The 24,184-nt window shown below is 44.5% G+C and overlaps 1 protein-coding gene across 19 annotated transcripts in view; it reads right to left on the minus strand.

Annotated features, from left to right (window-relative positions):
• Positions 1 to 24,184, minus strand: part of LOC129834604 (pleckstrin homology domain-containing family A member 7-like) — a 160,830-nt gene that overhangs the window by 65,517 nt on the left and 71,129 nt on the right. For all 19 annotated transcript variants that reach the window (XM_055899756.1, XM_055899764.1, XM_055899763.1 and 16 more), the window contains one exon: positions 16,528 to 16,611. In XM_055899756.1, the coding sequence (XP_055755731.1) occupies positions 16,528 to 16,611 (84 nt within the window). The remainder of the gene's footprint in view (positions 1 to 16,527; positions 16,612 to 24,184) is intronic.

Genomic DNA, 24,184 nt, shown 5'->3' on the forward strand with positions numbered 1-24,184 from the left:
TAAACACACAGAGGCACAGCCAAAGGCCAGGGACTGACTATGGAACTAAAAAACTTAGTTCCAACTCTCTGGATCCCATCCAACATTTTTACAGCACATTTCCCTCCGCACCAAGGGGACCCTCGCCTGTTTCATTTGCAGCTTTCATGCTGTCTACCTCTGCTGTCTTTTGAAGCGTACCCTGGGAAATTTGCTGTGGGATGTGGTGGAATAAAGGAGCAATATTCCACATCAGAGAGAACGGCCTGGGGCCAAATATGTTACCTACCACCTGAGAGGAATGGCCTCAGCCTACTCCCAGCAAACACTGTAGCCCAAGTCCAGCCCAGCCTCAGCAACAGTTCTGCTACAGAGCAGGAACACAGCAAACCCAGATATCTCCTCTGTGATACAGCACAAAGGAAACGCACTGTAGGCAAAGTCATTCTATTCTTTCTATCTCAATCAGTTCATTTTGATAGAGCCAGCCACCTTGTGCTCTGGCAACTTTCATTATATGACAACAAGTAATTTTTAGCTGACTAATCATTTTCATAACATTCTGCATAAATAATACACCTATAGTCAGCTTGCAAGTCTCCAACTGAAATCTCCAACTGAAATCTCCAACTGAAATCTCCAACTGAAATCTCTCTCTCTCTCTCTGTGTGTGCATGCGGGGTGTTTTTGGAGGTTGAGTGTTTGGTGTGGACAGTTTTTTTTTCAAAGTTAGGGTGGAAGAGGACAGAGTAACTTTCCTGGGGTTTGGAAGGTGTGGTGTGCGCAATGGCTTCTCAGCCTAGCGCGGAGGAGACGCTGTCGATACAGCATGGATTCAGGTGTGTTCCTGAGAACGGAGTTAAGGTGGAGGAGGTTCTGCTCGCGGTCGGTGAACAGGTAGGAGCTGAATTTATACATTCTGCTTCTAGAATGAACAAAGCTGTGGTTGTGTTCATGAAAGGGCTAATTTGGTTGGTAGGCTAATTGCTAGCGGAATATTTGTAAGGGATGTGTTGGTGTCAATTTCACCTCTCTCTACCCCTTCAACAAGAGTGGTAGTGGCAAATGTGCCTCCGTTTATACGGATGATCAAATCAGGAAAGAGCTGAGTCGTTTTGGTAAGTTTGCTAGCGGTTTCCGTGTACTGTCAGCAGGATTTCAGGCAGATGCCGTTAAACACGTTGTTTCGTTCCGGAGGCAAGTGTTTATGTTTCTGAACAACAATGAGCAACAGCTAAATGTGCATTTTAAAGTGAGGCATGGGGAGGGGCTCTATGCAGGTTTTGCCAGCACAGATAGTCTACGGTGTTTTGAACGTGGGGATTTGGGGCATAAATTCTTTGTGTGCCCATATAAAGGCCGTAGACAAGGTGAGGGTACAAGCGCCAGTGGGGGAAATCAAGGTCAAAGTGCAAGGGGTAAAGAGATGCAGACAGCAGAGGCTGGGCCTAGTCAGTCTAGAGATGGTGGTGTAGATGAGGCTGGGCCTAGTCAGGCTAGAGATGGTGGGGTAGCTGAAGCTGAGTTTAATCAGGCTAGAGTTGGTGGGGTAGTGGAGGCTGGGTCTAGTCAGGCTAGAGATGGTGGGGAAGCAGAGGCTGGGTCTAGTCAGGCTAGAGATGGTGGGGTAGCTGAGGCTGGGCCTAGTTATGCTATGGAAGGTGGTGTAGAGGGTGCTGAGTCTAGGCAGGCTATGGATGGTGGTATAGCAGAGGCTGAATCTAGTCAGGCTATGGATGGTGGTATAGCAGAGGCTGAGTCTAGTCAGGCTATGGATGGTGGGGTAGCTGAGGCTGGCCCTAGTCATGCTATGGAGGGTGGTGTAGATGATACTGGGTCTAGTCAGGTTATTCTAGTGGATGAGGAGAGTATAGTGGGGAAGTGTAAGAGATTAGGGGGGAGGAGGAGGGTGTCAAGCGGAAAAGGAAAAAGGGTGTGGACAAAGGCACCATGGAAATGCTGCCTATTGCTGTGGGAGAGGCCCTAACCAGAGAGGAAGAGCAGGTGGTCAGGGTGGGAGATAGAGAAGAGGAGGAAAGTGAGTCTGAGGAAGAGGATGAGGAGTTATTTTTTTCAGACTCCTCTTCAATTGGCCCGGAGCTGACAGCCAGTCAACCAGAGGGGTCTAAGTACACGTTGAGAGAACTGACAAGGTTCCTGAATGAGACTAAGGGAAAAAAAGTTAATCTTGAGGCTTTTTTTCCTGATCCTAGAAAGATCAGTACAACATGCTATGAGAAATGAGGGGCATGGTGTCCTCTCACCCAAGAAACGGTTTAGGTTGAGGAAGTGGGTCACAACAGTGCGTAAAGGTTTACCTTCAGACACTGTTTAAATGTTTAATTTCTTTCTGACACTGGGGCTTTTTGAGATTTGCTATTGGTCTATTTCTCTGCTGGCTTTTCTCCCACTTCTTATGGAGACTCTTCGGGTAGGCTCGCTCAATATAAATGGCGCCAGAGATGCGGGAAAGAGGAGTGTGTTGGGTGAATATGTAAAACAAAAAAAATTACAGGTGTTGTTTCTGCAGGAGACGCATAGTGATGTGGTGAATGAAGTTGATTGGGGGCTCTGGTGGAAAGGGGCAAGTGTGTTGAGCCATGGGACAAATCTTAGTGCAGAGGTGGCAGTCCTTTTTGCACCGGGTCTGTCTGTAAAAATGTGCTCCTCAAAGGAGGTGTGTAGGGGTAGGTTGCTTGTTGTTAAAGCAGAAATGAACAACATGGGTTTTGTCTTTATAAATGTGTATGCACCTAACAAAGGGAGAGAAAGAGGGGTTCTATTTGGGAGTCTTAGACAGGAACTCTGAGGAGACACTGAGGAGACACTGGTGATCGGAGGTGACTAGAACTGTACAATGGATTTTACAAAAGACATAAATGGGGAAGAGCCTCATTCAGTGTCAGTAGGAGTGTTAAGGGACATCTTTAATCAGTTTGACCTAGTGGATGTTTGGAGAACTAAACATCCAAACACAAGACAGTATACATGGGTGAAGGCTTTTGGGGCTAGGGTGAGTGCAGCCCGACTTGATCGTTTTTACATGTCTAGGAATCGGAGCAATAGGCTGCTGGGCCCTACCATTCTCCCAGTGGGGTTTTCGGATCACCACATAACCATGGCTCGGCTGTCTATTTCACCAGGGCCCCGGCAGGCATCTTATTGGAAGTTCAATGTAAAGCTCTTACAAGATGCCACTTTTTGCTCAGGTTTCCAGATTTTTTGGGAAAGGTGGGGGCAGCGAAGAGAGGAGTATGAGTCTCTGAGTCAATGGTGGGATGTGGGGAAAGTGCAAATTCGGCTTTTCTGTCAACAGTACACAGCTCTCTCATCCTCAGAGGCTAGGAGAGTATTGGGGGAACTCGAGCGGTGTATTAGTGAGATGGAGGTATAGATGGTGGGGCAAGGCAATGTTGGCCTCCAGGCTAATTTAGCTGAATTACGTAGGGACCTGGGTAGTTGTTTCCAGGTTAAAGCAGAGGGAGCACTTGTAAGAGCTAGGTTCTCCATGCTCAAGGAGATGGATGCTCCCAGCTCCTTCTCCTTTGGTTTGGAAAGACAGAGCAGTGAAGCCAAGGGTATGCATTGTCTACGGCTGTCTGATGGGCGGGTGACCTCTTTGGTGGGGGAGATGCGGGAGCGGACTGTGGAGTTTTATACTGAATTGTATAGGGCAGAAATGTGTGATCCTATGTGTGCTCAGGTCTTGTTCGCAGGACTCCCTAAGCTCTCTCGGGCACAGAGGGATGAAATGGACATTCCTCTGTTGTCACATGAACTGGCAGAGGCCGTAACCCAGATGTCCCCCGGTCGTGCACCGGGGGTCGATGGACTTCCAGTGGAGTTTTACAAAAAATTCTGGGGAACAATTGGACAGGACTTCTTTTGCGTGTTGCGTGAATGCGTCGGGGTAGGAGAGTTGCCGATGAGCTGCCGTTGGGCGGCTCTGACTCTCCTGCCCAAAAAAGGGGACTTGTGTGAACTTAAGAACTGGAGGCCTGTGGCATTACTCTGTGCGGACTACAAGATATTTGCCAAGGTCCTTTCTAACAGACTGAAGTCCCAACTGGACTCTATAATACACAAGGACCAGACATATTGTGTACCGGGACGCTCAATCACGGACAACTTGTTCTTAATTAGGGACATGTTGGACTTGTCGAGAGGTTCTAATGTGAACTTTGGACTGGTCTCTTTAGATCAAGAGAAGGCTTTTGATAGAGTGGATCATGAGTATCTGTTTAATGTGATGTCTGTGTTTGGGTTTGGGAAGAGTTTTGTGACCTGTGTGAAGCTGTTGTATGCTGGGGCGTCATGTATGGTTAAGGTGGGAGGGGGGCTCAGTAGGCCAGTCTGGGTGAGACGGGGCATTAGACAAGGATGCCCTCTATCTGGGCAGCTATACACACTAGCCATTGAGCCTTTTTAGGACTGCTACGCAGGAGAATGCAGGGAGTGTGATGGACAGGCATGGATGTGGTGACAGGAATAGCAGTGTCAGCATATGCAGATGATGTTTATGTGATGGTCAGGGATGGTCAAGATATGCTGGCACTAGAGACCAGTCTGAAGGTGTCGGAGGGAGCTTCATCAGCTAAGGTAAACTGGGGAAAGAGCAAAGCTCTGTTATGTGGAGCATGGGGGGATAGGGCTCCTCCTCTGCTTCCAGGGGGTTTGCAGTGGGGTTGTGAAGGGCTTAAAGTGTTGGGGGTGTACCTGGGCTCAGAGAGGTGGGTCAGGAAGAACTGGGAGGGGCTGTCACAGGCAGTGGTGTCAAGACTGGCTAGGTGGAGGTGGCTCCTGTCCCAAGTGTCATATAGAGGGAGGGTGCTGATAATTAACAACCTGGTGGCATCTTCCTTGTGGCATAAACTGGCTGTCCTCAACCCCCTCACCAGTCTGCTTGCAGACCTGCAACGCAAGCTGGTGGACTTCTTTTGGTCGGGACATCACTGGCTGAAGGCAGCAGTGTTGTACATGACCGTCCACGAAGGAGGACAGGGCCTGGTGGAACTGGAGAGCAGGATGGCTGCTTTCCGGCTAAAGGCGGTGCAGAGACTGCTGTACCATACTGATGTTGGCTGGAGGGAACCAGCATGCGCGCTGCTGAGGAGAGCTGGCGGATTAGGGTTGGACCGGCAGCTGTTCCTCATGAAGCTGGAGAGGCTGAGTACAGCAGGTCTCTCAGAGTTTTACTCTGCAATGCTGAGGGCCTGGCAGCTGCTAAGGCCCACACGAGAAGGGGGTGTGGAGCCCGGGCAGTGGGTGTGGGAGGAGCCTATTTTCCACAACCCAGCCATCCCTTTGAGATCGGTTCAGTCTGCCACCCTGCATAGGCAACTGATGGCAGGGGGTTTACAAAGGCTGGGTGACCTGAGACTGCTGGGAGAGGAGGGGTGGAAAACCCCGGAGGTCTTGGCGCAACAAACAGGAATAACGTCTCTTAGGCTGCTGGAGAGATTTCTGGAGGAGGTCCAGGAGGCACTGTTTGAGCCCGTAAGGGGGGTGTTTGAGAGGCCAAAGGGAGAGGGGCCACCAATGTTTCCGCCACTGCAGGTGACGGCAGACACTGGAGACTGGCAAGGGGGTCTGGAGGACTTGTTAGATTTTAACATTCCGAGCCTGGGGGAGTTTGAGGGGGTGGGAGGTAAAGCCCTCTACAACCTCTGCGTTAAGGTTAGGAACATTAGGAGCCTAACAGGAGTGAAGGCACATCAGTGGCAGGGGGTATGTGGGGTGGAGAGTATGGTGGGTTTTAGATGGAGGGCGCTCTACAAACCCCCAGTACCAAAGAGGTCAGGGGACCTCCAGTGGAGGGTTCTTCATGGAGCCCTGGCCACTAACAGCTGGTTGGCACGGGTTGATCCAGGAATTGGGCAGGGGTGTCCTTTCTGTCAAATGAAAGAAACTGTGATTCATGTGTTTTCTGTGTGCACCAGGTTAATGCCATTAATGTCTCTGTTGGAATGTCTGTGTGAGAGGTTGGGGGTGGTTTTTGCTGTTGGGATGTTTATAATGGGATACAGGTATTCAAATAAAGGAGAAAGCAAAATGTGTTTTTTTGATTTTTCTGTTTGCTCAGGCAAAGTTAGCTATTTGGCTAACAAGGAGAAACAGGGTCAAAGGTGGGGGGATAACAGACCCTTTACTATTGTATAATGGGATGGTCTCTGCGCGCCTTAGGGTTGAGTTTGAGTTCTATAAAATGATCAAATGTGTGGAAATGTTTGAGGAGATATGGTGTGCTGGTGGGGAAGATGTTTTGGATATACGGTTGTAGGAGAGGGTATTGTTTTTGTGTATTGTGATGGTGTTTTGTATCATGTGGTAGATGGAAAGGTGAGTATGATACATGTATGCAGTACAGGATATATTTTGTTTTTTTTAAGGGGGGTGAGTTTTAAATGAAATGAGAATGTTTCAGTGTCAAAAGTCTCTCACTCACTCACTCTCCAATAGGATTTCACCTCTAGTCTAGTCCAATAGTCTAGGCCAATGCCCAATGATTTATTCCATCCCATCACAGCTGGGTTGAAGGCATAACAGAGTGTTTACATTCCAAACCAGCACATCAGATAAGGAGCTATCTGAGTTTAGCATGCAGTTAGTCAATGTTTACTGTGAAAGGCAGCAACATCAAGAAAGTATGAAAATGTGTCATTCACTGAGAGGAAAATCTAATATATTGTTCCTTGAACTTCAAGCACAAGTATCTAAGTGAGATTCACTGAGGAGCAATCAAATGAATCTTTTCATCGTTCAAGCATCTATGCAACACAACTCACAGGAGAGAGATACAGTTTGTTCAGTCCCCAGAGAATGCATCTAGCCTATAACTCACAACATGACAATGCAATATTCAAATAAAATGTTATGTCACATGGGTCGAATACAACAGCTGTAGACTTTGTTGTGAAATGCTTACTTAAGAGTTATTTCCCAACGATGCAGTTAAAAAGTAGAAAAGAGAAATATACACACACACACACACACTCGTGGCCAAAAGTTTTGAGAATGACAAATATTAATTTCCAAAGTTTGCTGCTTCAGTGTCTTTAGATATTTTTGTCAGATGTTACTATGGAATACTGAAGTATAATTACAAGCAGTTCATAAGTGTCAAAGGCTTTTACTGACAATTACATGAAGTTGATGCAAAGAGTCAATATTTGCAGTGTTGACCCTTCTTTTTCAAGACCTATGCAATCCGCCCTGGCATGCTGTCATTTAACTTCTGGGCCACATCCTGACTGACGGCAGCCCATTCTTGCATAAACAATGCTTGGAGTTTGTCAGAATGTGGGTTTTTGTTTGTCATTCCGCCTCTTGAGGATTGACCACAAGTTCTCAATGGCATTAAGGTCTGGGGAGTTTCCTGGCCATGGACCCAAAATATCGATGTTTTGTTCCCCGAGCCACATAGTCATCACTTTTGCCTTATGACAAGGTGCTCCATCATGCTGGAAAAGGCATTGTTCGTCACCAAACTGTTCCTGGATGGTTGGGAGAAGTTGCTCTCGGAGGATGTGTTGGTACCTTTCTTTATTCATGGCTGTGTTCTTAGGCAAAATTGTGAGTGAGCCCACTCATTTGGCTGAGAAGCAACCCCACACATGAATGGTCTCAGGATGCTTTACTGTTGGCATGACACAGGACTGATGGTAGCGCTCACCTTGTCTTCTCCGGACAAGCTTTTTTCCGGATGGCCCAAACAATCGGAAAGGGGATTCAACAGAGAAAATGACTTTACCCCAGTCCTCAGCATTCCAATCCCTGTACCTTTTGCAGAATATCAGTCTGTCCTGATGTTTTTCCTGGAGAGAAGTGGCTTCTTTGCTGCCCTTCTTGACACCAGGCCATCCTCCAAAAGTCTTCACCTCACTGTGCGTGCAGATGCACTCACACCTGCCTGCTGCCATTTACTGAGCAAGCTCTGTACTGGTGGTGCCCCGATCCCGCAGCTGAATCAATATTAGGAGATGGTCCTGGCGCTTGCTGGACTTTCTTAGGAGCCCTGAAGCCTTCTTCACAACAGTTGAACCATTCTCCTTGAAGTTCTTGATGATCCAATAAATGGTTGATTTAGGTGCAATCTTACTGGAAGCAATATCCTTGCCTGTGAAGCCCTTTTTGTGCAAAGCAATGATGACGGCACGTGTTTCCTTGCAGCTAATCATGGTTGACAGAGGAAAAACAATGATTCCAAACACCACCCTCATTTTGAAGCTTCCAGTCTGTTATTCGAACTCAATCAGCATGACAGAGTGATCTCCAGCCTTGTCCTCGTCAACACTCACACCTGTGTTAACTTCTCTAGGATAGGGAGCAGCATTTTCGCGTTTGGATGAAAAGCATGCCCAAATTCAACTGCCAGCTACTCATCCCCAGAAGATAAGATATGCATATTATTAGTAGATTTGGATAGAAAACACTCTGAAGTTTCTAAAACTGTTTGAGTCATGTCTGTGAGTATAACAGTACTTATTTAGCAGGCGAAACCCCGAGGACAAACCATTCTGATTTTTTTTTTTTAGGTCACTCTTTTCAATGGGTTTTCATTGGGAATCCAGATTTCTAAGGGAGCTTCTTGCAGTTCCTACCGCTTCCACTGGATGTCAACAGTCTTTAGAAATTGGTTGAGGTTTTTCCTTTGAGAAATGAAGAAGTAGCCATGTTCAGAATGAGACTCCAGTGAAGTGTATTGTTTGTTAGAGGCGCATGACCAGAAAGCATGCTACACATTGTTTTCCTCCGGTATTGAACACAGATCATCCTGTCTTCAATTTTATCGATTATTTACGTTAAAAAATACCTTAAGTTGTATTACAAAAGTAGTTTGAAAAGTTTGGACAAAGCTTACAGGTAACTTTTGAGATATTCTGTAGTCACGTTGTGCAAGTTGGAACTGGTGTTTTTCTGGATCAAACGCGCCAAATAAATGGACATTTTGGATATATATCGATGGAATTAATCGAACAAAAGTACCATTTGTGATGTTTATGGGCCATATTGGAGTGCCAACAGAAGAAGCTCGTCAAAGGTAAGGCATGAATTATATTTTTATTTCTGCGTTTTGTGTCGCGCCTGCAGGGTTGAAATATGCTTTTCTCTCTTTGTTTACTGGGCTGCTATCCTCAGATAATAGCATTGTTTGCTTTCGCTGAAAAGCATTGTTGAAATCTGACATGTTGGCTGGATTCACAACAAGTGTAGCTTTAATTTGGTATCTTGCATGTGTGATTTCATGAAAGTTAGATTTTTATAGTAATTTATTTGAATTTGGCGCTCTGCATTTTCACTGGCTTTTGGCCAGGTGGGACGCTACCGTTCCACCTATCCCAGAGAGGTTAACGAGAGAGTCACTGACATGATGTCAGCTGGTCCTTTTGAGGCAGGGCTGAAATGCAGTGGAACTGTTTTTGGGGGATTCAGTTCATTTGCATGGCAAAGAGGGACTTTGCAATGAATTGCAATTCATCTGATTACTCTTCATAACATTCTGGAGTATATGCAAATTGCCATCATACAAACGGAGGCAGCAGACTTTGTGAAAATGTATATTTGTGTCATTCTCAAAACTTTTGGCCACGACTGTACACTACCGGTCAAAAGTTTTAGAACACCTACTCATTCAAGGGTTTTTCTTTATTTTTACTATTTTATACATTGTAGAATAATAGTGAAGACATTATATATATATATATATATATATATATATATATATATATATATATATATATATATATATATATATATATATATATATATATATATACACATACATACAGTGGGGAGAACACGTATTTGATACACTGCCGATTTTGCAGGTTTTCCTACTTACAAAGCCTGTAGAGGTCTGTAATTTTTTTATCATAGGTACACTTCAACTGTGAGAGACGGAATCTAAAACAAAAATCCTGAAAATCACATTGTATGATTTTTAAGTAATTAATTAGCATTTTAATGCATGACATAAGTATTTGATCACCTACCAACCAGTAAGAAATCCGACTCACAGACCTGTTAGTTTTTCTTTAAGAAGCCCTCCTGTTCTCCACTCATTACCTGTATTAACTGCACCTGTTTGAACTCGTTGCCTGTATAAAAGACACCTGTCCACACACTCAATCAAACAGACTCCAACCTCTCCACAATGGCCAAGACCAGAGAGCTGTGTAAGGACATCAGGGCTAAATTGTAGACCTGCACAAGGCTGGGATGGGCTACAGGACAATAGGCAAGCAGCTTGGTGAGAAGGCAACAACTGTTGGCGCAATTATTCGAAAATGGAAGAAGTTCAAGATGACGGTCAATCACCCTCGGTCTGGGGCTCCATGCAAGATCTCACCTCGTGGGGCATCAATGATCATGAGGAAGGTGAGGGATCAGCCCAGAACTACACGGCAGGACCTGGTCAATGACCTGAAGAGAGCTGGGACCACAGTCTCAAAGAAAACCATTAGTAACACACTACGCCGTCATGGATTAAAATCCTGCAGCGCACGCAAGGTCCCCCTGCTCAAGCCAGTGCATGTCCAGGCCCATCTAAAGTTTGCCAATGACCATCTGGATGATCCAGAGGAGGAATGGGAGAAGGTCATGTGGTCTGATGAGACCACGCTTTTCGGTCTAAACTCCACTCGCCGTGTTTGGAGGAAGAAGAAGGATGAGTACAACCCCAAGAACACCATCCCAACCGTGAAGCATGGTGGAAACATCATTCTTTGGGGATGCTTTTCTGCAAAGGGTACAGGACGACTGCACCGTATTGAGGGGAGGATGGATGGGGCCATGTATCGCGAGATCTTGGCCAACAACCTCCTTCCCTCAGTAAGAGCATTGAAGATGGGTCGTGGCTGGGTCTTCCAGCATGACAATGACCCGAAACACACAGCCAGGGCAACTAAGGAGTGGCTCCGTAAGAAGCATCTCAAGGTCCTGGAGTGGCCTAGCCAGTCTCCAGACCTGAACCCAATAGAAAATCTTTGGAGGGAGCTGAAAGTCCGTATTGCCCAGCGACAGCCCCGAAACCTGAAGGACCTGGAGAAGGTCTGTATGGAGGAGTGGGCCAAAATCCCTGCTGCAGTGTGTGCAAACCTGGTCAAGAACTACAGGAAACGTATGATCTCTGTAATTGCAAACAAAGGTTTCTTTACCAAATATTAAGTTCTGCTTTTCTGATGTATCAAATACTTATGTCATGCATTAAAATGCTAACTAATTACTTAATAATCCTACAATGTGATTTTCTGGATTTTTATTTTAGATTCCGTCTCTCACAGTTGAAGTGTACCTATGATAAAAAAAATAGACCTCTACATGCTTTGTAAGTAGGAAAACCTGCAAAAAATCGGCAGTGTATCAAATACTTGTTCTCCAAGTAATATATATATATATATATATATATAATATAAATAAAATATATATATATATATAATATATGTATATATAATAGTAAGATTATAGGATTTACATACACACATATATAATATATTTTATATATGTGTATGTAAATCCTACCCTAGAGAAGTTAACTGGCACTCTGGGCACTGTCCACAATGCCGAGCCACTTCAGCCTGAATTCCTGGCCAGTAAAACCTCCTTACAATCCGGTCTCGGGTTTTATCGATACCAAGGTGTCCACCCAGAATGTGCCCATGAGCTATATCCAGTACTGTCCTCCGGTACCGGGTGGGGACCAACAACTGTTCCACCACATCAACCCCTATTTTTGAGACTCTGTACACCAAACCCTTTTTCATGATGAAGTGGGGGATACTATTAGGCATCATCCTATCATTTATGGGAGTACCATCGACGACCTGCACGTCTGCTCTGGCTTACTGCAGGGTTGGATCCTGGTTTTGGGCCGTCCCGAAATTAGTCAAGAACCCTGCCAGGTCTGCTGGTTCTAGATAGTCATCCTCTGGATTCAGATCGATGTATATATATATATACACACACACATATTTTAGGGCTGTCCCCAACTAAAATAAATCTTGGTCGACCGAAAGTCGTCTGTTCTTTTAACCAATCGATTGGTGGAAATTTTAAAATGTGTATTTTTCCATATATAGACACACGCTATGTTTGAATAAAATTAACTATATGTAGGCTACTGAGCTTATCTGATGCTTTAAGCACTGCGATTAAAAATGAAGATACATACGTTTCTAAAGAGGGAGCCAGAGATCAATATAGCTTAACCAGAAGAAGAAAAAAAACATGTTCTCGACCAAACGCTCCTGAAGTTCCCGGTAATAGGCTACACCACCGGTCGGCAACCTTTTCCATTTGGAGTGCCAAGTTATCCGTACCATTTCTACTGACCTGCGGATTTTCATATGCACATTTTCGTGGAACAGTTTCATTTCATTTAGAATAAAGTTTTCATACTGTATCTCAAAATCAATATCATATGGTCCTGTGTCGCTCAGTTGGTAAAGCATGGCGATTGCAATGCCAGGGTTATGGGTTCAATTCCCACGGGGGACCAGTATAAAAAAAAAGTATGAAAATGTATGCTCTGGATAAGAGTGTCTACTAAAATGTAAATGTGAAATTTTTATCAAAATTCTCTGAAAATGATACAAATCTAAAAGGTAACTTCTATTGTCATTGACAATATGTAAAAATAGCCTACAAAAAGCCAACAAATAAAAACATTGCAGCCCCAGGTAGAAAATATTCTGATCAAAATAATTTTCCTATAAATCACATTGGCTATGCATGGGCTGTCTGCAAGGAACTTTAAACATTGTATCAACTATCAACTAGGTCTAGTCCCAAGCTGGTGCTTGCAAAATATTCTGGGGCCTTTAAGAGTTTCCTGCGCCAGTGAGCTCCGGTCAGACAGACACAGCTATAGGTTATTTGCACAAGGGATAAGAGGTAATCAGGTAGACCTATTTTATTTCATCAGAGCATGACATTTTTCCCCTTTCATGCTGAGTTGTTATCGAAAAGGAGAGAGCTGGAAAGATTTTTCAAATAGGCTACGTTGAGGAACTATTGTCATTCTCAATGGATGTAAAAACAGACTTTGTTTCCTTGCTGTTTGAGGCGAATTAAAATTTACTTTCAGAAGCTCCACAGTGATGGTGAGTTAAGGCAATCAGAAATAGCATTAGATTGTAAAGGCTGTCGCTCTCCTCATCCTCAGATGAGGTGAGGAGAGAAGGATCTTCTGACCAAAATGCGGAGTCAGGGAAATAAGCCATCTTTATTACAAATAAGACGTCGACTAAACAAAACAAAACACTTTCAAAACTTACAAAATAACAAAACGACGTAGAACGGAACCTGAACATAAACTCACATCACAAACGTAAACTCACGAACAGGAACGTTACATCAAAACACACGAACAGCCAAACAGCTCCGAAAGTGAATAACATCGACAACGACGAAGACATCACAGGAGACAATCACCCACAAACAAACAGTGAGAATGCCCTACCTAAATATGACTCTTGATTAGAGGAAAACGCAAACCACCTGCCTCTAATCAAGAGCCATACCAGGCAAACCAAAAACAACATAGAAACAGATAACATAGACTGCCCACCCAAAACTAACGCCCTGACCATAAACACATAAAAACTAACATAAATAGGTCAGGACTGTTACATAGATCGCCAAACGGGCACATTTATAGGTCTACATTTGTGTGCAGGTCAGGTAGCCTATTCATACTTCTATGCGTAATCAGGTGCATGTCCTTACTCAAGATTGATGACAGCTTTGCACACTTTTGGCATTCTCTCAACCAGCTTCACCTCCTTCTATTCTACAATATGCAGGCCAGAGCGAAGGCATCATCACTGCACAACACACACGCTTCTCCCAGGGTGCATCAGTACCCCAGCTGTTACGATGCTCTATTTCCACAACTAAAGTATGACTGGGAGGAAGGGATAGAGAGAAGTAAAACAAGTTGGCCGTAGTATAAATATCAGCCAGCAGAGAGTCAAGGGGCTTCATAAGTCCTGCTACTTTAGCTTCTTCTACCCCTGCACACCACAGGCATTCAATACACTTTAAAAGAGGAAAAATAGGAATGCCAAGAGGGTGATATTTCTCCTAACAGACTGGCTGTGAGATAGAAACTCTATAGCCTACCATACACCCCCTACTCACTGGCTTTGGTAGTGTGGTAGAGTTCATCAGCATACAGTGGGGGCAGGGATGTACCACTGAACAGGTGGCATGGGGTGAGAGGTCAAGGGTGTGCCACTTGGGTGGCAGTGAACTCTGTGGGATAATAACCTCTCCCAGTGTGTGTGTGTGTGTGTGTGTGTGTGTGTGTGTGTGTGTGTGTGTGTGTGTGTGTGTGTGTGTGTGTGTGTGTGGTGAAAGTAGCCCCAACTGTAACTCAAGCCCCACACACAGTCTCTAATGAGGGGTATCAATCAGGCTGTGCCAAGAGCATTGGGCTGCCTGTCTCCTACTTGATGGGCCTCTGTGATATTCCCATAATGCTCCAAGCATTTTCAAATCTATGATCTCTGTCTACAGTATGGTTGACTAGGAGTGGAGGGTTATGATGATGACAGCATTTTAAGGACTGATGATAGTTTACTGTTGATACATTTCACACTATGACAACAGACAGAGGACATTAATCATGCTATTTAAATACATTTGACTCATCACATATTCTTGTGGGAAGAGAATGAGTATAATACTATTCTAAGCATGGCTGGTCTACTGAGCTTTGATCTGGTATTAGATAGTAATAGAATAATTCAGTTACTTTGGCCCCTACAGTACAGGGAATATGCAAGGCAGGACACTTTAACTTTTAAACCCCCTGATGGTGTACAAATACCTGGCTCAACAGTACCATGTGAGGGATATAGGAGGGTTGGGGTGGAGAAGAGAGGAATCCCAATGAGCTTCATGTCACTCCTACAAATTACCTTTCAAGCACTGTGACAGTCGAGATCAGATACCACTCTCGACCCTCTCTGCTACACTAACACACCGAGCCATGCATCCTAAAGCCTACATAACACCACCTTAATTATGTTGTAGACACCTGTCATACACATTCATGACAGAAAGATAAATGACTCAACTGTGGTCCTGTTTTTGTTCTAATACATCATAATGAAAGTTTAGTAACATCAGGGCCATTTATCATGAAAAGTTAACATGAAAGTCATGGTACAGATGTAGGATATTAATTTGGCCTATACTGTCACAACAAAATCATCCCGCAGCAACAGGATTTGAATGTTTAGTCCATAATGTTTCTTGATCGGTAGTTAGGCTATTAGCTGGCCAAAAGTTACATGAAAAGTGCAATACTGTTAATATAACCTTGTGTTAGTGTGGGTTTTCAGTGAATTTATGTAAATCGCGACACTCATCTGCATTTCACAGCAACAAAACAGGACAATTCTCAGCAACAAAAGAGTGATCAAATTAAGAGCCTTCCTCTGTATGTCAGGAATGTCATTGTCACGAGAATTTCCATCCTAATGTTCTAACTGAACTATTTTATATCTCGGTCTAATTCCTGAAGGTTGTAAATCTCCAGTTCAAAGAAAGACAGTCTCAGCCTGCAATAGATCAATTCTTTATTCAGAGAGCACTCTGCCCCCCTAGTGCAGAGCAAGTATTTTTATACACACACACAGTTTCTTATCATAGGCTACTCCCTGCTTAGGCAGGCAGTATTTTTTCCCTCTACCCCCATACATAGTTACCTCGTCTCACAGTTGCTCCCTGCTTGCATATCTACAAAATAATCCAATGCCCTAGTTATAATTCTAACCAAGCTACACACATCATCAGATTATATTCTTATGATTCTAACACATTTCACACAGTTATACAGTTTCAGGGTGGAAAACTTTAGTCATTATCTTAAACATACAAATTCGTCTATCAGTCATGCCATGTCATCTCCCATGTTTTAGAGGCACTTACAGCAAGCTCTACAACGCTACAACTTAAAGATAAGTCCCAGTACGTCTAGGTCAAACCAACTCTGTGCATGTGTCGCTAACACTAGGTCCCATGCTATTCAACCTCATCACACCACCTGGGGCTCCACCATGGCCGTACCACTCACACAATCAACTTCATGACTGCAGCTATAACCTGCAGAAAATACTCTATATATTGCTCTCTGATGAAAAACTCTGTGGTAATAATATCCATCATTAGCATAACAACTGTGACGTTTCAGACAGATGAATGGCTTCAGGCTTGCCATGGCCACAGTCAAAGACATAATGTGAACCATAGTTGGCTCATTACCATCAATTCAATTAGAACGATACCTTAAAAATACACACAAACAATTGGACTGGGAGTGCAAGCAGTTATGAATTCCATTTCCAGCATTTCCTCAGGCAGTCAGTTTCTGTTCCTCCTCATCTCATCCCTGGGACAAGCAGCAGACAATCTCACACTCTAATCTGAGTTAAATTACACTCTACTCTCATCTCCTCCCAGTATGACCTTGGACCAACCAGACGTTACACTGAAGCCCACATCATAACCTTCCTGGAGTAAAAAGGGTAGAGGTGCACTCACTTGTCGTGGAGCATATATTCAGTGTTTTCTGGAGATATCTGTCCAGTCACGGGGTGTCGGAACGACGTGCTCTTCTGGTTATGGCTGAGAGCATCAGAGAGAGAGAGAACAGGGAGGGAAGAGAGGGAAGGATTGAAAACAACAGCGAAGGAGAAAATACAATTAGTATTCCGTCATTAATCATATTTCTGCTTGATCACTCCACTATTTTGTGCACTGATGAATTGGTCCCTGGCTGCTTGTTGGGCATTCTACAGGAATACACTAAGTTTCTAGACTTCCAATGACTTTCACAGCAAAGTGTAGAATGTGCGGTAGTGCTGAAGCATGGCCAAGGCATATTATTTCACACAATGTGTAAGTCTCAGCACTCTCCCCTACCAGCTCGCCAGGCTTTATTGATTTCAATTACATGGGGTCATTCATCGCTTTAACTAGGGCATTAAAGCATCCCTGTATCGTTGGATAAAAGAAGAGATGGACAGGGGGGCAGCGATGGTGGTGGAAAGAATGAAAAATAACACAATGATGTGATTTGCTCTAAACCATCCACATCAATTGTTTACTTTTTACACACTTTGGATGGCAGTTGCGTAGCAGATGTGCCCATCGGACGGTAAGAGAGAGTAATTCTATGAACAGGTCTCTGCTTCATTCAACATTAGCTTTAGGAGTAGTGGAGCAGACAGGATTCCATACGTTTCCACTTAGGGTTGTCCAGGTACAGAACATGCAGAAACTTCTGATCCAGACTGACCTGGTCTTTAGTCACTATGAGGACTTCTGATCCAGACTGGCCTGGTCGTTAATCACTATGAGGACTTCTGATCCAGACTGACCTGGTCGTTAATCACTATGAGGAATTCTGACCCAGACTGGCCTGGTCGTTAATCACTATGAGGACTTCTGACCCAGACTGACCTGGTCGTTAATCACTATGAGGACTTCTGACCCAGACTGATCTGGTCGTTAATCACTATGAGGACTTCTGACCCAGACTGGCCTGGTCGTTAATCACTATGAGGACTTCTGACCCAGACTGGCCTGGTCATTAATCACTATGAGGACTTCTGACCTGGTCGTTAATCACTATGAGGACTTCTGACCCAGACTGACCTGGTCGTTAATCACTATGAGGACTTCTGACCCAGACTGACCTGGTCGTTAATCACTATGAGGACATCTGACCCAGACTGACCTGGTCGTTAATCACTATGAGGACTTCTGACCCAGACTGGCCTGGTCATTAATCACTATGAGGACTTCTGACCTGGTCGTTAATCACTATGAGGACTTCTGACCCAGACTGACCTGGTCGTTAATCACTATGAGGACTTCTGACCCAGACTGACCTGGTCGTTAATCACTATGAGGACATCTGACCCAGACTGACCTGGTCTTTAGTCACTATGAGGACTTCTGACCCAGACTGGCCTGGTCGTTAATCACTATGAGGACTTCTGGGTCAGACTGTGTGAGTGTGAATGCTGTATGTGAGTGTAGTGTTTCTCACTGTGCTACTGTATAGTGCAGATCTCCAAGTGTAAGTCAGAGCCTCCCAGAGGCTTCGGAGGACGCATGGCTTTCGACCTTCGTCTCTCCCGAGCCCGTACGGGAGTTGTAGCGATGAGACAAGATAGTAATTACTAGCGATTGGATACCACGAAAATTGGGGAGAAAAGGGGGTAAAATTAAAAAAATTAAAATTAAAAAAGAATGACAACACAACCAGGGCAATGATGTGGGCCAATTCATTGGTACACTGACTGTCCAATCAGTCTAGCAGAAATAAGTAAAAGTCACATATGTCATTCAATCCAGATGACTGCTGCGGTCCTAACTGAGTTATGAGATGAATCACCCTTTACCTCTAATGAAATATTTCATGCTTCCTTGCACCTGAATTCCGTGTAAAATCAGAGCATGTTGGAGTTGAATAGGCTGTTTACATGAGGACATTTTTGCTTTGAGACTGTTTCAATCTCTCTCGCAAAGTTACGTTATTGTGATGTTTTTGGGGGAGGGGAAATATCAAAGTACTGTGAACGATTGTTCACCCTACTGTAATTCTTTATGTAAACACTGGCAATGATGCAAATTGCCAAGATTTGAGGTAATAGACAACAGCTGACTGTACTCTCTGCTCTCTTCCAACCCATTCTCAATAACAACATTGTGAACACAACATCATCATACAATCTATAATCACATTAGAATATGCATTCCATAAATGTAGTTATATATATACAACTGTAGTGATTCATTGTGTATCTATGGAAAAACATCTGTTAACCTCGACTCAATAGAGCAGAAATATCAGTGAGCGGCCTGTCAGAGATGAATGTCCTGTGTTGAGTGTTCCTCTATCTCATCATGGTGTCCAGCACCACAGCCCTCTCTGGGCTCTTTACTCAAGCGTGGCCACTAAGAAGACAGGCCCATTTGTCTGAGGGGCCACTGGACAGATATGAAGTGCTAAGGTCCTCCCAGAGCAGAGCTGAGCCATCCCTCTCCGGCTGCCGTAGACTGGACTGTACCAGCCTGAGGGTCAGCCTGCTATGGACTGTAATGGACTGTACCAGCCTGAGAGGCAGTCTGCAGTGGCAGCATCACACTTGCTCAATAGGCATCCTAATGTTTACAGTGTGCATGGTAATACCGTGAGTAAACAGACTGGTGTCAGCAGCATATGGCAAACGCCTCCTGAAGGACAACTACAGCCTTTACCAGCTGGCACATAGTGTTATACCAACCCTGGTAGTATTACTGCGTGTCATGCAGCAAAGTAAAGGAAATAAATCTGCTTGTTTAGAGAGATTTATGGGTTGACATTTTTCAAAAGTTCGCAGGAAGCTGTGGTTTAGCAGAGACATTTCTGCATACAAACAAACACAAAAACGCACTTAAAGCAACACGCACGAAAACACAGAACAACACACACACAAACACACAGCTCTCAACACAGCAACAACACAGCTCTCTACTCTGTTTGGTCCTGGCCTGGGCTATGTTCCAGTAACAGCATGTCGTGTGTTGAACTACACCAGGCCCATGCAGTAGTACCCTACCCTCCACTGTTAATTAGGAACCTGCATTCTTTGGACCGTTTGTTTCAACCACATTACTTCTGAACTACTTGTCATGGAATTCACTGCATTCCCACTTAGTGAACAAACAGTTCAGGCAGCACAGTGACCCTGTTTGTTTTGCCATGCCACATAGTGTAGTACTCAGGGAACTGGTTGCAGACCCACTTCAGTAAAACACATGAGCTGACACACACCCCAAAATGTTTGTAGAGGTGCTTACTAATGAAGAGTAAACTGTTTTATTACATTATATACATATAAAGTGGGTGAAACAGTATGTAAACATTATTCAAGTGACCAGTGTTTTGTCTCTATGTATACTGAACAAAAATATAAACGCAACAATTTTAAAGATTTTGCTGAGTTACAGTTCATATAAGGAAATTAAATACATTTAAATAAATTCATTAAGCCCTAATCTATGGATTTCAAATGACTGGGCATGTGCACAGCCATGGGTGGGCCTGGGTGGGCATAGGCCCACCCACTTGGGAGCCAGGCCGACCCACTGGGGAGCCAGGCCCAGCCAATCAGAATATTTTTTTCCCCACAAAAGGGCTTTATTACAGACATAAATACTCCTTCTCTGTCCTCAGTCTCTCGGTTCCAGCTTTGATGCACCTGTACTCTCTGTACCAGCTTTGATGCACCTGTACTATTTCCCGATTCTAGATGGTAGCGGGGTGAACAGGCCGTGGCTCGGGTGGCTGAGGTCCTTGATGATCTCTTGGCCTTCCTGTGACACCGGGTCCTGTAGATGTCCTGGAGGGCAGGCAATGTGCCACCAGTGATGCGTTGGGCTGAGCGCACCACCCTCTGGAGAGCCCTGGGGTTGCGGACGCTGCAATTACCATACCAGGAGGTGATTCCGATGCAACAGGATGCTTGCAATGGTGCATCTGTAGAAGTTTGTGAGGGTCTTAGGAGCCAAGTTTAATTTCTTCAGCCTCCAGAGGCGCTATAGCGCCGTCTTCACCACACTCTCTGTGTGAAGGGACCATTTCAGGTTGTCAGTGATGTGCAAGCCTAGGAACTTGAAGCTTTTGACCATCTCCACTGCGGCCCTGTCGATGTAGATGGGGGTGTGCTCTCTCTGCTCTCTACTGTAGTCCACAATAAGCTCCATCGTTTTGTTTACATTGAGAGATTATTTTCCTGGCACCACTCTGCTAGGGCTCTAAACTCCTTCCTGTTGGCTGTCTCATCATCGTTGGTGTTCAGGCCTACCACTGTTGTGTTGTCAGCAAACTTGATGATTGAGGGGGCTGAGCACGCACCCCAGTGGGGACCCCGTGTTGAGGATCAGCGTGGCAGAGTTATTGTTGCCTACCTTCACAACTTGGGGTCAGCCCGTCAGGAAGTCCAGGACCCAGTTGCACAGGGAGGGGTTCAGACCCAGGGCCCTGAGCTTAGAGGGCACTATGGTGTTAAAGGCTGAGCTGTAGTTGATGAACAGCATTCTTACATAGGTATTTCTCTTGTCCAGGTGGGATAGGGCAATGTGCAGTGCAATTGCGATTGCGTCGTCCGTTTATCTGTTGGGGCGATTTGCGAATTGTAGTGGTCTAGGGTGTCGGGTAAGGTGGAGGTGATATGTTCCTTAACTAGCCTCTCAAAGCTCTTCATGATGAGTGAGTGCTACGGGGCAATAGTAATTGAGTTTAGTTACCTTCATTTTCTTGGGTACAGGAACAATGGTGGACATTTTGAAGCAAGTGGGGACAACACGCTTAAATGACTTGCTCACGTCGGCCATGAAGAACAAGAGCACACAGTCCTCATGAGTGTCGGGGGCCCGCTTTGGCGGCTCTGTGTTTGGCTCCTCAAAGTGAGCGAAGGAAGTGTTTAGCTCGTCCGGGTGCGAGGCACCGTGTCCACATTGTGGCTGGCTTTCCCTTTATAATCCGTGCCTGTCTTGAGTCCCTGCCACATGCATCTTGTGTCTGAGTTGTTAAATTGTGACTCCAATTTGTCCCTGTACTGTCGTTTTGCCTCTTTGATTGCCTTTATGGAGGTCATGCATGGCAGGACAGGAAAATGGTCCAATTCACACACTTTTATCAAGAGAACATCCCTGGTCATCCCTACTGCTTCTGATCTGGCGGACTCACTAAACAGAGAACATCCCTGGTCATCCCTACTGCCTCTGATCTGGCGGACTCACTAAACAGAGAACATCCCTGGTCATCCCTACTGCCTCTGATCTGGCGGACTCACTAAACAGAGAACATCCCTGGTCATCCCTACTGCCTCTGATCTGGCGGACTCACTAAACACAAATGCTTCATTTGTAAATTATGTCTGAGTGTTGGAGTGTGCCCTTGACTATCCGTAAATTAAAGAAAACAAGAAAATTGTGCCGTTTGGAGGCCTAATAGAGGTCATTTGAAATTATTTATACTTTTACTATATTATTGCAATTACATTTACTTTTGATATATTTAAAACCAAATACTTTTAGACTTTTACTCAAGTAGTATTTTACTGGGTGACTTTCACTTTTACTTGAGTCATTTTCTATTAAGGTATCTAAACTTTTACTCAAGTATGACAATTGGGTACTTTTTACACCACTGCCAGTCACCTTGCAATGGTTAAATGCAGTGGTTTGCACTTTCAGCTTTGCGTGAATTCTGCCATCTATCCACAGTTTCTGTTTTTTATAAGTTGTAATCGTCACATTGGGAACAACATCCCCTATGTGCTTCCTGATGAGCCCAGTCACTGAATCAGTGTATACATCAATACTATTTTCAGAGGCGACCCGGGAACATTTCCCAGTCCGCGTGATCAAAACATTCTTGAAGCATAGATTCCAATTGGTCAGAACAACATTGAACAGGGCCTGAACGTTAGCGAGTAATATACTAGGAAGCGGTGGATGGTATGCATGCCACCTGAGTCTGACTAGGGCCCCACTCCATCTACCTCTTATCTGGCATCAGCGTGTTGGTGCAGCACCCGGGATGAATAGAGCTGCATGAAACGGCCAGTGCTACTCTGCAAATAGGCTAACCACTTCATACACAAAGCTTTTATAACAAGGTTTATCACAAGGGAGGAAATGGAGCTGAAATGGTCATCCCAATGCCCTTCCAAATCATGCATCATTTTCAAAGACAGAACCAAACAATCAGCATCACAGCTAAACTCCATTGAGATCAAAACTAAACACTTGCACAGAATTCCATTGACAGGATAGGTCAGGGATATTAAAAACACGATATCTTCCATTATCAGGGTCACACAGAGACACCCCCCCACACGCACACAGACACACCCTCCACACACTCAGAATCACCCCCCCCACACACACACACACACACACAGACATACACACACTCCACACAATGACCTTCTACACACTGACAGACCCCACCTGCTGCGAGGAGCAGGCTGGGTCACGTGCTCATTAGCCAGTCATAATCATGGCTGTGATGTGATTACATGTCTCCCTGTGCTTCCTCCTCCATAACTCTTTCTCCCCATGCAGCACTCTCATGGCTCAGGCCTTATCAGCCTGGGTACTACTCAGAGTTAAGACCCTTCCTAACATCCTCTGTGGTTAAATCACAGGTTAGATGTTAACATCAACATTATTGTGCATTTTTACACCGGATTTATAATTACACCATGTCTTTATGAAGATGATTATACTGTTAATATCATAGTATAATAATATCACACTGTTGACATGTCCAGAGGTATAAACCAGGGATATTTAAGAAATAGGCTAAAGTTGACAATGTGGAACTATACTTAAAAACATTGAAAATGTCTAGGTGTCTCAGCTGGCTTTACAAGACTGATTGATGTTTCAGTATTATAGGAAATGCATGCCTTGAATTGCTAAACATTCAGCACACAGGAAATATTTATATTCAACAGCATGTCAGTCACATGTCAGTTGGAACCAAAACACTTAAGTGTAGTTTATGTTTCCATGTGGTCCTGATAGGGAGCAGCTAGCGTGACTGACAGGTCTAATAGAAGGTCTACCAGAGCTATGATTGCACTAAGGTCTAACTTCCATGTAAAACCTTTCAGGCGCAGCTACAGTCTGTTTACACACTGCTTAAAAGGATGGGAGTATTTTCCACAGAGCAGATTAAATTAAAAATGTGATTTTCTCAGAAAAGCGTTTGAAATGTTCTATTTCATGTTGAACAAGAAAGGTGAAATATATGGCAAAGAAGTTCAGTTGATTGGACATATTCTGCAACACACAAACACTGTTTGAGCTACAGTAAAACACACTATACAGAGCCTCTTCCCCCTCACACCTCTTCCCCCTCCGGAGGCTGAAAACATTTGGCATGGGCCCTCAGACACTCAAAAAGTTCTACAGCTGTACCATTGAGAGCATCTTGACTGGCTGCATCACCGCTTGGCATGGCAACTGCTTGCGGTCAGATACGTTACAGAGGGTAGTGCGTATGGCCCAGTACATCACTGGGGTCAATCTCCCTGCCATCCAGGACCTCTATATGAGGTGGTGTCAGAGGAAGACCTAACAATTGTCAAAGACTCCTGCCACCCACTGTTCTCTCTGCTACCGCACGGCAAAC

This window comes from Salvelinus fontinalis, chromosome 35 (genome assembly GCF_029448725.1).
Source record: "Salvelinus fontinalis isolate EN_2023a chromosome 35, ASM2944872v1, whole genome shotgun sequence".
NCBI classification, from domain to species: domain Eukaryota; kingdom Metazoa; phylum Chordata; class Actinopteri; order Salmoniformes; family Salmonidae; genus Salvelinus; species Salvelinus fontinalis.